At 42.7% G+C, this 15,747-nt stretch overlaps 1 protein-coding gene across 1 annotated transcript; it reads right to left on the reverse strand.

The window, feature by feature from the left end:
- Positions 1-1,089: 1,089 nt before the first annotated feature.
- LOC128944668 (C-terminal-binding protein 2) lies at positions 1,090-12,114 on the reverse strand. The gene is made up of 9 exons (XM_054288029.1): positions 12,000-12,114; positions 11,262-11,416; positions 11,027-11,171; positions 8,383-8,589; positions 7,561-7,775; positions 6,634-6,764; positions 6,350-6,477; positions 5,706-5,826; positions 1,090-4,655 (listed from the first exon to the last, which is right to left on the reverse strand). The coding sequence occupies exons 1-9, from the start codon at positions 12,046-12,048 to the stop codon at positions 4,484-4,486; spliced, it is 1,323 nt and encodes a 440-aa protein (XP_054144004.1). The 5' UTR covers positions 12,049-12,114; the 3' UTR covers positions 1,090-4,483.
- Positions 12,115-15,747: the final 3,633 nt, after the last annotated feature.

Consider the following 15,747-nt stretch of genomic DNA (forward strand, 5'->3'; position numbering starts at 1 on the left):
GTGCTGTACAGCATCTCTGAGTTTTGATTTGCTACACACCATTAGATTTACTAACTCCCCTCCCCTGTTTTTCTTTTTAAGTACAGTACTTACATGAAACATTACTGAATGGTAGCAGAGCCATTAAGTCTTACATCTAAGTGAGTGCCATGGTAAATCCAAGATCTGCTACATTCTTTGAAGACCAGTCTTTGTCCTCATGTCTTAAGTTTCTTTACTGAAACAGTAATATTATCAGCTGTGCACGACAAATAGTACCACCATGTGAAAGATTCCAAGTGCCCCTATGCCCTTTCCCATTCCACCAGTTCAGACTCCCATTACTGTAATAAAGCAGACCAGCATTTCCCATCTCCCAAGCATGGTGCTGGATATTCCAATGGCATACAGCACCAGGTGGGCCAACAGTGATAAAATTCAGCAGTACTAGGGGTTTCCTAAGTGTCATTAATAATTGACCCAGACAGCATAAGTCATAAAACGAATTAAATTCAATTTAAATTAAATGAATTAAATTCAATTTAAAAAATACCTAACAACTTTTCTATGCTAATTCTGTTGCACCAACCTCTACTACAAGTTAGAAAAAATAGTTTCATAAGCTGTGTGTTAATTTCAAATACTGCTTTACTATGAAAGGGTAAAGACAGCTACTGCTGCTAAACTACATACTTAAATAGCTGCAAAACAGATATCACAATTTCAGCTTGTGAGAAATCAGGTAAGTAACCAGCACCCTACATCCAAAGGTGTCCCTTAGGCACTGAACATGGCTTCTTCTCCAGACTGCCACCTGCACAGCCTTGAGTGATGGTCAATGCTACAGCATACAAAGAAAGTAACTTTCCAGAGTGGCTGATCCAGGGACCGATTTTGTGGAATTTAAATAATTTGAGATGCGGACACTCACCTGTACAGGTTTTCAACCCTCCTTTTCAATACTGTATCTAAGGCTACCCCTTCCATAGACAGAAGCCATGTTCTTTGGAGAACTTTATTAAAATATATCCAAGATCAGTAATCAAACATTTTCTAATGAGCCAGGAGAGAACTGAAGTGAGGAAAACATCTGTACAGAGGACAGTGCTGTAATTTTTTGTTTACATGCTTTATTTCAATGTTTCACAGTTTAATCATTGTCTACAAAAATATATTTCTGAAACTCTGAGTCCTCTATAAAAAAAGCTGGTCAGCAGCAGTGACCCTGACAAACAGAATGTACCTTGGGATAGTGTGAGCACCTCCTGTAAGCAGATAAGTGCGGCTAGGGAACGCCTGCCTCACCCTGGGAGACTCCTGTTCTTTGGGATTAAAGCTCTGCAGTAGTTCTGAAAGAAGGCATTAAAAAAAAAAGTCACTCCATTTCTGTATACTGCACTAAGCTTGGAAGGGGGAGCTGCAAGTTCAGTGTATCACACAACAAAGAGTGCTGACAAAGTACTTGGCACTCGGGGAAAGAAGATCTCAGGATGCTTTAGTACCAGTAAATTTTTCTTTGAGCTATCCATTCAGAACAGCCTTTGTCTGGTGATAATAGGTTCAGGCTGTCAGCAGAGGTACAAACAGCACACAAGCAGAGTAATCCTATAAATGCAGAGAGAGTCCTTCTTTGAGGACAAGACGAGGGTTCTGTTCATTTTTACCTCAACATTTTCTGCTGTGGCTTTAACCAAGAGGAAAATTACTGTCATATCCAATAACAAGTGTACATTGTGTTGGATAGAACGAGCCACTATCAATGCTGTCAGCTTCAACTCCTTGGTACCCATAACTGGAAATATTTCTTACATCATCAATCATTTAATTCCTATGCTTACTAGTCACTAGTGTATCTAGACACCAAAAATATGAACTGAGAAACTCATGTTTGCCCCAAATGAAATTTTTCTACTCATTCTCTGCTCAGTTATTTGACTTTCTATAGAGATACTTGCAGTAACAAAGAAAAAAAAAATAAACTGCCTCTTCTAAAAAAATAAATCTATCTTGCATTGTGCTCTAGAAAAGACAAGGTCAATGTACTCTGATCCTCAAAGCTCGTAACTAGAAGCCCCTTACCACAAAATAATCTCAGTCCTGAACCCCTAAGCAGGGCAGGAATTTTCAGCAGCAAATAAAGAGTAGTTATTGACAGACTGCTTCCCTAATGTGGTAATAGAAGATGAGCTCTCTGAAAACTTTTCCACACCTGCCTGTCAGAAGATCTTTCTGAGCCAGCAGCTTATGAAATCTGAATTTCCTAGAGATTAGAGAATTCAGGAGAGTGCTGATGGTTATTTTAGGTACACCTGCAATCAACGGGCTTCTGAACTCCAGGCTTTTGTTCAGAAAAAGTTCTCCTGTAACTCATGCCTACCACCAGTCTCAGTCTGATCTGCTAGACCTGAGCAGCCAAGGAGGTATATGAATTTGAAGTAGAATCAGAATCATCCAAAAAAACATAGAAGCAAAGAACCTTCACTGAGACAAATACCTTATCAAAAAAAGATACTCAGCACTAGAAAACTAGTATTATCTCACTAATACTAAACAGCTCAAGTGTAAAATTTTTAAGAAAACACCTGAAGTTTACTTCTTGACTATTTTCCTTTCTTGAATTTCTGAGAGGAGTGGAGAAGGGGAGGAGAAAGGAATGAATCACTGTATTAGTAGTAAGCCACTATAGAGAAGGCAGTATTGGAAAAAAAAATTAAACCAGAAAAAAAAAATCTGAGAACTTCGTTATTCTGAAAGCTTTCCTTACCTTCCTAAACTAAACAGCCTAAACAGAAGATTTTGTCCATACTTCAAGTTCTTTCACCAGTCTGTTCCCATCTGTTCAGCTTCCAGTCACAGACACACAACAGAGAGAATAATCAAGGGAGGCAGAGAAACCCACACATAGGGTATGCCTCCCATACAGCACCTACTTTAATATATCCAAACAACATAAACAAATCAATCAGATATTGTTACATCTTGCGCATGGAAAGACTATAACTGAAGTGTAACAAGATTAAATTAAAGGAAGATGTGAAATTAAAGAAAAATACTCTTCTGTGGAACCTCTTTGCTGAAGACTCCACACCCCTTAAAGAAGTGATTCATATTCAGTCATTTGTGAAATGGAGAAGACTTGCCAGTAACAATCCTGCCTTGGCTTCAGGTGAAAAACTGCAAGTATTAATTCTCCTTTTAGTATCACAAAGCCTATTCATGTAAAACAAACTGCTGTCTTGCGTTGCCCTGCTGCCCTGCCCTACTATAGAGATGAGTATATCACAAAATTGTAGACTATGCTGAGTTGGAAGGGAGCCATCAGGATCATGGAGTCCATCTCCTGGCCTTGCACAAGACACCCCAAGAATCCCACAATGTGCCGACAAGCATTGTCCAAACACTTCTTGAACTCAGATAGGCTTGGTGCTGTGCTAGCCTCCTTGGGGAGTCTATTCCAGTGGTTAGCCACCTTCTGGGTGATGAACTTTTTCCTGACTGTTAAAAGCTGCCTTCTCCACCAGCACAGACAAGTGGGATGTTACTTCTAGCTGATGCAATTATGCAAAAAGAAAAAAAAAATCTGTATCTTAAAGCTTAGAATTCTAGTGTGATGGATCCCTTGTGGATAAACACTGCCATAGACTACGAGGTACTTTGTGTGAAGAACCTGCAACTGCAGCTGCACATTATTGCTACTTGCTGTCTCTCAGTGCATGCTTTTCCTATTTCAGCATTTTCTTACCTTCTCCAACTTATGGACTCCAGGGTGAAAAATTCTGAAACCTCACAAACATGGTTGCCAACAAAATACATTTGATGACATTTTAATCCCTTCCAAACTATTTAAAAGGCTGGCTTTGACAGTGCTACTTTTAACTTCAGGCCTAGAACTGCATAGAGAAAACTGTGTATGGTCAAGCATTAACAGTGCCTGCGCTATGCCTGTTCTCACAGGAAATGTTAATTAAAACAAGCAAAGTAACACAGAGAGCTTAGCCTGGCTGCCTTTTATCAAGGGCATAATGAAGACAATAATCACAACTTCTCCAATTCACTAATATTTTTTCTAATATTCCCCATGGCTACACTTAAAAGAGGTTCTGCCAAATTAAATTTAAGCTACAAATCACAACTGAAAAGTGTGCACTTAAGTTTGAACCACCAAGGACCATCCCTGATCAGGTGACTTCACTTCCATTTTCAAGCACACAAAGACAGTTCCCTGTCACAGACAACTGAAGCACATACATGGGAGAACTGATTCATTAAGCCAATGGGAGGCAAGGTCACTGCTGCCATGCCCCAGAGAAGGAGAAAGATTCATCAAGAAATTATAACTAAAAGGTTACAAAATAAAGGCAAGAGCTAAAGTCTGTCGGCAAGGAAATGCATTCTCCTGTCCCATGCGAACAGGAAACAGTGTCTGTAGGGTGTTAAAAAGGTCCTAGGAGGAGATGCCTTCCTACTTTTTTCTGCTGCCAAAGGAGAGGAGAGAAACATGCTGCTATTGGTCAGCAGGAATCTCTCTGTCTGCATCCAGTTTGCTTGTCTCTCCTGGGGAAGGAGTACGTGGTGCAGAGTGAGAAACAGGAGGGATCCCATGAGCTACAATCCCTTCCACTACTGGTGGTTCTGGTAGCCCAGGGTTGGCTACTCCCACTACTCCTGGAGGAAACCTAAAACCAACAAAAACATAGAAATTACAAGCTTGTCCAACAGAGTTATTCGAAGGAAAAGGAGCTATGCCCTCAGACGTGCTGAAAACAAATCCCTCTTTCTAACAGAAACGCTCTGAGATAGAACACAAGAAAAGTCTCCAGAGCTGAGGAGAAGCAGTGGTATCCTAATGCCAAATGACACCTGTTTGCAGACAGACCCAGACAGTCTGAGGTCACATACTAAGCATTTGAAAACAGATACAAAATTTATCTCCAGTTGAAAATATTGTGAGGCACTCTATGAAGGCACCTGGAGGCCTAGGAATTCCCTCCCCATCAGCAGGAAGAGTGTAAGCTGCAGTTATCCTTCACTGGGCTCCAAGACAGAAAAAGGAAGAGGCTGAACTGATAAAACAGCTAGATGCAAGATGAAAAATAGGAGAGTGACAGTCATGAATTGCTAATGAACTATTATTCCATTACTTCCATTCTGCTTCCCTATGCCCCCTCCATAAATACATTTCAACCTCTCTAGATCTCTCATAGAAGGAAGGAAAATATATTTCCTACCTTTGCAGATGGGAGAAAAACAGAAGGGAAGCAACCCGTCCACCATCACTTTACAGGTTTGTAGCAGATAAACTCAAATGCACTCTGTTTAGACTACTGAACAAATTCATTGGAACAGTGACTCAGTAATAGTCTGTATCTGGGCTACACGTAAGAACTGTGCTTTGTTTTTATATAGCCCTAATGCTATGCACAACTTCTAATGTGGAGCTGCAGACCTTTTTTAGGACATTCAGCAGGCTTTTTTATATTAAGGTATCTCTTGGGCATGTCTTCCAAGGATTTGGAAATATTGACCAATATGCAGCTGGAACTCAATATGACCAAGTACGTGTTAAATACTCGTACACCTTTAGAAGTGCTGCTGTTAAGTTTCAGGAAAGAACTCATATAGAGTGTATAGGAACAGAGACATACCTGTTTGCAGGTACAAGCAGTTCTCAAAAGCCCTGGCCTACTTCAGCAGGAAGATATGCTTGGATAACCTATGTATCTCACCTGTAAGCTGCAGCTCCATTGAGTTCTGGGTGGACAGTTGCAGGATCAATATTGGACCACTGAGCTGCTAACAGCAAGTACTCCTTATTAACACAGTTTCTCAAAGCGTCAGGTATATGACCTGCAAAGGCATCAAGAATGACAAAAAAACCCCAGAAAACAGGTAGGAGAGACTTGTTCCCTGCAGCATTTACAAAGGAAAGTAGAAAGGAAAAGCGCAAAATCTTTTCATCCACTTCCACAGGACACACTGGATATATGAGACTCTCCTCTAATCATCTGGTGTCTGGAGATGGCAAGAAACTGATCTTTTCCTCCCACTTCTATGATCAGGTAAAAATTATTGCCACAAACTGCAACTGCCAAGCCTCACCTTTTTCAAGAGACAACATGTAGGAAAAAAACATACAGTAAAACTGTCAAAGGAATTATTGCAAAGGATTTGGAAGATGTGGGTAAAAAGACTTTCCCAGGGAAAGAGCCACTCTGGCACTAGGTACAAGAATTCTCAGAAGCCAAAGATACAATTATCAACTTACACTCCAGTCCCATAAACCACTTAATGAGTCTAAGTTTTCAGAGCAATCAGCATAATCCTTGCAGTGAACTAGCAAAATTTAGCAGCAGCTGCAAATCTTCATTACCTGTAATAGCTCTACGGATCTCTTTAGCTGCATCTTCTCTGGATTCAATGGAAGCCTGTTCACTGTACCAAGCAGTGTGAGGGGTGCAGATAACATTGGGTGCATCTTTTAACGGCCCCTGAGCAAAACTGGGGGGAAGAAGAAGGTTTTTTTCCAGAAGTGATAACCCCATAAGCCAAATAACAACAAAAACCACAAAAAACCCAAACCCACCAAGCCGCCAAAAGAACCATCCAGTTTAGGTGAACCACCAGATAGCAGCAGGCATGCAGGTACAACATTACCTGAAAGGCTCAGACTCATGCACATCCAATGCTGTTCCTCTGATTCTCCCCTCTTTCAAGGCTTGTGCTAAGGCTTTCTCATCTACCAGCCCTCCCCGGGCTGTGTTGACTAAGAAGCAGCCCTGACGCATCTGAAAGAAGAAAAATAGTACATGCATTGAGAATGAGAATTTTCATGGAAGCTAAGTGAATCTTGGGAAATCTACTGGAAATGAGCAGGAGTCTGCAGTGACTAGATGAGGTCTGGAGGAACTAGGAGTGCTTTCACTGCAAAGCTTCCCACAGGGGAAATGCCTGCAAGCAATGCTTGAGAAATTTGTTCTAAAAATCAACAAACAAAACCATAAGACAACAAGGGCAAAAGTGGAACTCTCAAGTTCTGCACTCCATATTCATCCTACTACATTAAAAGAAAAAAAAAAAAAAAAAAAAAAGAGGACAGGAACCATGACTCAAGTATCCAGCTACACAAAACTGGACTACAATGTCCAAATGTCTCTCATAATACTACTGGAAAGCATTCATAGACTGCTTAGCCTGAGACTGGCTTTGCAGTGGGCTTAGGCAGAGAGGCTTTGGCAGCACTGTGTAAAACAATGTACACAGTCCCAGCCATGCCACATCTATCTCTAACCAGTGCAGTAGATTATTTTAAAGATAATTTGAAATTATGGAATCACCTAAAATATTCTTTATAAAGGAAACTACTTTGCAAGAAGAGCCAATCCTATTCTTCTCTTAACATAAAATTCTATACAGCACAAAGCACAGGCACCCAGATCCACACGCTCCCAGCCTCCAAAGGCAGCAGGAGGCACACAACAGAGGCAGCAGGATTCACACGCTCTCAGCCTCTGTGAAAGCAGCAGTTTTGGTTTGCATTCATTTCCACAGTGCTCTGTGGGGGAAATCAAGCTCCTGCTGCACCTGTTTAATAGTGAAGTCATTGATGAGGTGATGGTTATGTTCATTCAGGCTGCAGTGCAATGTGATGCAATCGCTGTGCATTAGTAGATCCTGCAGGGTTCCTACTCGTTGTAAACCCAAGGATCGCTCCACTCCATCCGGCAGATAGGGATCATAGAAAATCACGTTGAAGCCAAAGGACTTGGCTCGCAGAGCCACTGCCTGTCCAACTCGGCCTTCACAAAAGAAAACCCACAATCATCAAGGAAAGGTAAAACAAACTTTAAAGACAAGATACTGGGGTAGACTGGGAGCCTACACTGAAGTTTACTACCAGGGGCCAAGGTACTGCAGCCCTGGAAACCCCTAGGATTGCCATAGGGATCCAGAGGAGGCTATTCAGTGCTGCTCCTATGTAACTAATTCTAGTTCCTCCCCATGCAATAGCCAGAACGTAGTCAAGAAGCAGTTCTGTTTTCAAACCAAATCTAGACTCTGAGACAGAGATAATAATCTGGCTACAAGAACTTGGAGAAGGAATTGGTAGCCACCTTTCAGGCAGTTTTGCTACTGATACAGTACTTAGTACAGAGGGAAACAGTCACTGAGAAGAGCTGTATAAATGTTCCAATTCTAACCATCTGGAATCAAAAAAAGAGTAACCAATCACCTGACATATACCCAGCTCTTGAAGATATCCAGAATAGGGCACTAGCATTCCTTAGGAGTCAGTGTGTTTCACAAAGAACAGTTGTAGAATTATCACTTTTCTCAGTATGTGACTCTTAGCTTCCCAAAAACGTTCACAGTTCTCTTTTCACTCTAACAATTCCCATCACTTACCGAGTCCAATGATGCCCAAAGTCTCCCCACGGATACGCACAGCACCTCCAGCTACCTCTCGAATCTGTTCTACGCTTGAGGCTCGATTCCCTTCCCGCAGAGCCTGATGTAGCCAAGTAACACGGCGATAGAGGTTCAAGATGTGGCAGAGGGTAGAGTCAGCAGTCTCCTCTACTGAGGAGGAAGGGATGTTGCAAACAGCAATGCCTGCAAAGCCATAGAGGTCATATAAGATTTTTAGCATCACAATCCTAAATCAACATAAAGCTCTTTAAGCACAAATGCCAAAAGATAACTGAGTACTCCAGAACTCAAGAAACACAGGATTCATTTCAGCCGTCTTTTGACCAGCGTCATTTCAATCCCCCAGGATTTCCCCCAGGAAATACCATTCCTTCTTTATAAATATGTATTTGATTATCACACTCAGCAGAAAAACAAAAAAGCTGAAATGAGAAAACTGGGCCATACAAGTGATACATGCAACTAACTGTTTTAAAAGACCTGCATTCAAAAAGATGCACTCCTTCCACAGATACTTCTGACAAATTAACAGGCATTCTGTAGAAGAATTGAGACAAATGGCTGAGCTCCTCACGCCTCATGGTCCAGATGCTCACTCATCAGCCTCCCCAGGAGCAACAATAAGTAACTAACTAATTAAATGCAGACAGAAGTCCCAGGAGCTTCTCTAAATCCACTTGAAGTCAAGCTTAAAAATAACAACACATAACACTCCCACTCTAGAATAACATACAAACACAAGGACCATAAAACCCATGGCTACAACTATCAAGTAAATTAGTAATGCAAACAGAATTGAAGTCCTAGAAACATAAATTACTATCAGAAAAGGGAAAGATGGAACTCTGCTCGGAACTTTAACCAGATTCTGATACAATCTATGAAAAAAAAAACAGGAGGGGGGAGGCTGGAAACATAAAATTTCATTCCTGCTATCCTTCGTTTGACAAACCACCGAAGAAATAAAAATAATTAGATGGAAAAATGGTCTATTCCCAAATATAACCCTAGTCACTTGCCAAACCAAGGCAACTCTTCTACCTCAAAAGTCCACCACCTAGCTAAAAACTGGAAACTAAATCTAGGCAATGGTTGAAGGCATCATTGTTTCGTAAGCCTAGTCAGAGGAAACATTTGGCTAAACTCTAAAGACCCTGCTTTCCCATGAGAATTAGGAGCGCAATGGCCACAGACAACCCCAGATATCCGACTGTTGTTCTCTATCAAACTATTTCCAATTTTGCCATAATGCCACACAGACAACTCAGAGGACATGAGCAGGGGTGATAGAAAACACCAATTTCTCTTAATCTCACTGGTTGCCATCTCATTCACCTCTAGACAAGCCCCATGCATTCATCTGTTACACAGCCAGACACAGACTGTGTTAACATACAGTATCATACCTAAATGTAATAAACAAACACAGACAACAGCCCTTCGGTCTGAAGATTCAGAACACACAAGGAACAGTATCTTACCTCTGAATGAATTAAAAGGCCTGGCTAAGCATGAAAACAACCATTAATTGCCCATTAAAAAGCAAATCTGGCCACATGTAAGGGTCATTGCACTGTCACTCCACAGTAAAAGTGGCAAGCAACAGTCTGATGGTGAAGGAATTTTGACTCATTTCACCTTGGATTAATGAGTGTGCAGTGGAGGAAAAGGGAAATCTTTGAATCTGAATGAATCAAAGATATGGATGGTGACCTTAAGTAGAGAAGCATTAAGACTAGGTTAGGTTCCAAATTCAGCACAAATATGGCTGGATGAAAGCCAAGGACCTTGACAGGAACTCTTAAGACTATTCCTTTGAATCATCCAAATGAAAAGGTTCTTTTGACCTAATTCAAGCACTAGCCCAATACACACTCTTCATTTATAAGAAATTCACCTGTTCTTACAGATCTGAAAATTGCAATGCTTGCCTATTTCAATTTTATATACTAATACCTGTATTTGATTTAACCTTAACAAGACCTGCATTACATTAAGGAAGCTTTAGAATCCCTTACACCTGTAAAACTTAAAAAAGAAGAGGAAGGATACTTGAGTGATACATCTCACCTGTGAGACTAAAAGGTCCAGAAGTCTCACTACCATCTGTTTAGTAAATAACATCATCTTGTCACCTGATTCAGACACTTTTCACATGCCTAGGATTCCAAAGGGATAACTAATAAAGTTTTATGTCAGAATCTATTTGCATATGCAAAATTAAGAAGAAAACTCATGAAGCACTTACAATGAGTTTATCCGGCATCAGCATTTGCAAGCAGCTTTTTTCAGACAGCAGTTTGCTCAGGGGTCACAAAAAGACCAAAGTCACCTCACCAAAAGTTAGCTAGACATCATATTCAGATTCTTGAATCCCAAACAACAACAAAGACACCAACATCAATAGCAGAGCAATCTGAAAACTGAGAATCTTTCTTTTAAGCCACCTATCAGCCCCTCTATTGGTCAGCTTCCTAAAGATACCTGATACTGAGCAGCTCCAAATCTTTGTACATAGAAGTTTTTAAATGCAGTCAACTCATAAAGCACAAAAAGACGTTCAGTGTTCAATTTCACATTCAGTTCTGATCACAACAGACACCTAACAGTGTCATCATACCTAGTTCTGCAGCGGATTTGATGTCAACATTGTCATAGCCACTGCCAATACGCACAATGACCCTGAGGGCTTTGAATTTCTCCAGATCCTGACGAGAAAGGGTAATGGTGTGGTACATCAGAGCTCCCACTGCCTCATTCAGCACCTATAACAAAAACCAGTCCAAATCAATATCTGGTTTGGTTAACTAAGAGGCAAAGCTCTACTTCTGAATCTTGCACATCTTCTTGCCCACCTTTTCATGGATTTCCTGAGTTGACTGAGCATCACAAAATGCCACTGTAGCAACGTCCTTCAAGATGGGCATCTCCACAGTGCAATCTCGTCCATCCAGGAGTGCAACCAGTGGCCGTGCTGGCATTGGGCCATTCACAATAGGAGGCCGTATGCCTATTAAGAAAGTCAGCAGGAGTGATTACATAACAGACAAGAATTCTGGAACCCTCATCTGCTAGTCCAACAAGTTGCTAATAGCATTTAGGAACAGATTAGGCAAAGCAAAAAACATGAAGACAAAACACATGGAAAAGATGCTGAGAAAAAAAGCACAACCACCACTTAGATGGAAAGGAAAGTAAAGAAGGAAAATAAAGCATGCATTATCAATAATAATATATGTGAGGTGATCTGCTCAGCAGCATGCCGTCTTACTCCTGGCTCCTGAAACGAGTGAGAAAGTCGCTTCATACCTCCTCCCCAGTGACCGGCCCTCCCTCCATCCCAGCATGCCCAGATAATATTTCCCCCTTAAGTGAGCAGAACTTGTACGTCCACAGAACCTCCGACAGTCAATAGCATCCGGCCCTTCCCAGAAGGCCGTAGGCAGCGCCTCCGCGTGCGGCGAGGCCCTGCTCGCCGCCGGCCAGGCGGACGCTCAGCTCCACAAGCGCGCAGCGGGTCCCCGTGGCGGCAGGTGCCGCTGCCCGCCGCCCGCTGCTGCCGCAGCTGCCGAGAGGCGCCCGCCCCGCCTCACCTTCACAGATCCGGTCCAGACGCTGCCGCTTCACTTTGTGCCGGTCCATGGGCCGGGCGGGGCCGCGCCGCCCTCGGCGCCGCGGAAGGACCCGGGACCCGTCACTCGCCGCCCGCGCCGCTCCGGCGGAACCGGAAAGACGCGGCTGGGCCCACGCGAGCGGCATCGCCGCCACCGAGGCGCTGCGCGCTTCCGCTTCCTGTCCGCTGACTGTGGGCGTGCGAGGAGAGCGGGGCCGGGCCCTTCCGGGCTCGCTCGGTACTCCCGGGTCACAGCCGGCTTCGGGCCGGCCTGGGCTGCAGGGAGTGGACCAGGAGGGTGCTTACAAAAAGCTGGGAGGTGGATCCTGGGATGTAGCTGCAGGTCTTCCTAGAAAGCTCTCTGTGCATAAGAAAAATAGGGAGTCATTCAAATCGGTTCTGCTTCTGTTTTGCCACTATTGCAGCCGGGTCTTCTGCGCTCGTCCCATGCTTCTGGGAGTGGATCAGCGCTGCAATATCCGCTCATCCTGAGAATCCACTACATAAATCACGACAAGGACGTTACCAAGCAAGTTCTGTGCAGTTTCTTGAAGAACAAATTAAAGCTATTTATTACACAAACGTTCCTGGTACTTGATGTGAAGTTGTTCATACAGTTGATCTACGTTCACACGGTCCTTTTTGAAATACCTCCCACATTCCATTCAAATAAACCATGGTATGTTTTAACAGATCTGTGTGTTCTGTGTTGGAATTCGGTGGACAAAAAGCAACGTGATAATTGGAACTGCCAGCTAGCGACTGTGTTGGAACAAATGGGTTAAAAGCAGATGACTGTCTGTAGAGGAGGATTGTAAACACGAAGCTGGAAATAATCCTTACTAAACAGAGGTGAACACTCCAATGATCCTCTGGCATGACCCCAGTTTAATGGTGCCTATGTCTTCCCTTGTATGCCTCTGCTAAGGGTTTGCTGTGGAAATTCCCCAGTTAGCAAAGGAAGGGAAATAAATTACTCTTTGGGGTTTAGCCATGGGTTTGTGGCTCTCCTGACTGCTGGCTGCCTGTGCTGACACTCACTAGAGCAGTTTAATAATAGCAAGTATGTTTGGCAAAGATAGAGTGCTTAGAAAAATGTGTTTCAAGGCCCACTGGGTTAGATGACCCTTAAATATCTCGGGTTATTTCATGAATTGGTTGAAATAGTGACAAAACCATGAAGAGTGGCTCTGATCCCAGGAACCTGGAAGAGGCAAAAACCCACCTGTGTGGAAAGAGACAAGAGGATAGGCTAAGGAATATGAATTCATTAATTTGCCTGTAATTAAAAAATAATCTGGTGCATGTAAGTTGTTGGTGGCAATCTGTGAGACTACTACTTGTTTCCAACAGTTTGTCAAGAATTAATTCAGAGTCTGTGCTTTATGTGGCTACTAAAAAAACCTGGGTCGTGTTATCCATTTGGCTTGCATGCCAAACCTCGGAGGCAAGCCTTCTAACAAATTACTGAAGCAGCTCTAGTCTCCTGGAGCACAATTGCCTATGGCCAAGAGAGTCTCCCTTTACATTTTTGCTGGCTGACCTTCGTGTCTGTATAAAAAACCTCAGTTAAAATCTCCCTGAGTGCATTCAGGTATCCTCCTCAGCTGTCAACACTCTTGCTGATAGCTCTTCAGGCAAGTACTTTGTTGGATGCTTTAAAAAAACAGAAGGAATAGGAAGCAAGAGAGGATTTTCCTGAGGACAGATGAAGAAATTGGAAATCCTAGAAACCCTGTTGCCAGGGGCAAAATTAGTGAAGAAAGCCTCATCTATCTGGGTATAGCTACTCTGTGCAGTGGTCCAAAGTCCTGTATGTATCAGAATCATAGAATAATAGCATTTACTTAGTTGGAAGAGACCCATCACAATCATCAAGTCCGACTCCTGGCCCTGCACAGGACATGCCAAGGATCCCATGATGTGCCTGCAAACTGTTCAAACACTTCTTGAACTCGGGTGCTTGGCACTGTGACCACTGTCCTGGGGAGCCTGTACCAGTGCTCAACTGCTCTTTGGGTGAAAAACCTTTCCCTGATACCCAACCTAAACCTCCATGACTCAGCTCCACGCCTTTTCTTCAAATCCTGTCACTGGTCACGACAGTGAAGTGATTGGCACCTGCCCCTCTACTTCCACTCATAAGAATGTTGAAGACTGCAATGAGGTCTCCTCCTGGTCACAAACCAAGTGACCTGAGCTGTACCTCATAAGCTTCCCCTCCAGTCCCTTCTCTACCCTCGTGGCCTCCTTTGGATGGTCTCTAGTAGCTTAATATCTTCTTAATATTGTGGTGCCCAAAACTGCACACAATACTCAAGGTGGGGTTGCACCAGTGCACAGTAAAGCAGGACAATCACCTCCCTTGACTGGCTGGCAATATTTTGCTTGATGCACCCCAGGTCATGGTTGGCCCTCCTGGCTGCCTGGGCATATGTTGACTCAGGAGGAGCAGCTTGTACCTCAGTCTTTCCTGGTAGTCTCTAAAGCACATAATGCTGCTGATAAGATGTAAAGTAAACAGCCCCTGTGCTGCTGCCCTGCCATGTGCCCATCTCTCTCACAAGCAAAGAGGAGAAAATTTACAGGAGTGATTAAAATAAGAACCTACAAGAGTGATTAAAATAAGAACCTACTGGTTCATGTTCTGTGTTCCACAGCACTGAAAGGCAGTGAAGGTGTCAGCAGAGTGGCATCACTGATCTTTGTGGCCTAATGAAGCTATGAGTCTTCTGTCTCATGGCTTGAATGAATAGAAGTCCAGTCCATTTCACTGTGGAAAGCAGCTGCAGGACTGCTGCTGAAACGAGAAGAAATAATCTAATCCATGTTCTTTAACTTGATTGCTTTAATACCTGTTTAAGTACCTTCCAAGCCTACAGGAAATAAAATCTTTGATTTGGTTCCTGTTCTGGTCTTGGCACAGATCAGTGAGAGTGGGCATGGCCAATACCCTAATATATTTGATACCACCTCAAATCATTGCTGGGGGCAGAGAAAGGAACTCTCACTTCTGAGGAGAAGGGGTTCCTTCTGGTGGGGGAAAGCATGGTTGGGAAGAGCCAATGAGTATTGTTGGACTTTCTGTGCAAATAATTTCTTTGTCTTATACCTTTTGTTATTAATATCGTTGCTGTTACTATTCCTTATCTCATTCCTGTTTCTTATCTCCACCCCTGATCTTTGCATTTTGTTCTTCCACTTGAAGGAAGGCAGGGGAGCAATCAGCAAAGTTCTAGTGGGAGAACTAAATTGAGAAAAACCCTTCCAAAACCATGACATTATTTTTCTCACTACATTGAACAGCTATGACCCCTAAGTCCTGAGTCTGTCTTGCCTCTGCCAGATCCACTGTCCTACAAGCTAATTAAGCTTTACTTGAGACAAGGAGAGATGCATCATGGATATCATGGATCAGAAAAATTGGCTCACAGTGCATCACTTAAATGTCTTTGGATCAAAATACAGCGTAATGCACTATTAAAACTACTTATTTTGTCTACGTTCTTGCCTCTGAAAAAATTTAGACTTAAGGTAGTAGAGCAGTGCTGTTACAAGGTACTCCTCCTTTCTTCTCTTAAAAAAGTATTTTTGCTTTCCTTTTTTACAAATAATTTTTCTTCTGAGCTGCTCATGCCTTAAATTGCTTCTGTCATCCAAGCATGTGCACACTAACCATTGCCTTAACTAGTTGGTGAAAAGGGACTTAGAGAGTTTCTGATCCAACA

Source organism: Melozone crissalis, unplaced genomic scaffold (assembly GCF_028551555.1).
Source record: "Melozone crissalis strain CALT ecotype California unplaced genomic scaffold, PUWL_Pcris_2 ptg000061l_1, whole genome shotgun sequence".
NCBI classification, from domain to species: domain Eukaryota; kingdom Metazoa; phylum Chordata; class Aves; order Passeriformes; family Passerellidae; genus Melozone; species Melozone crissalis.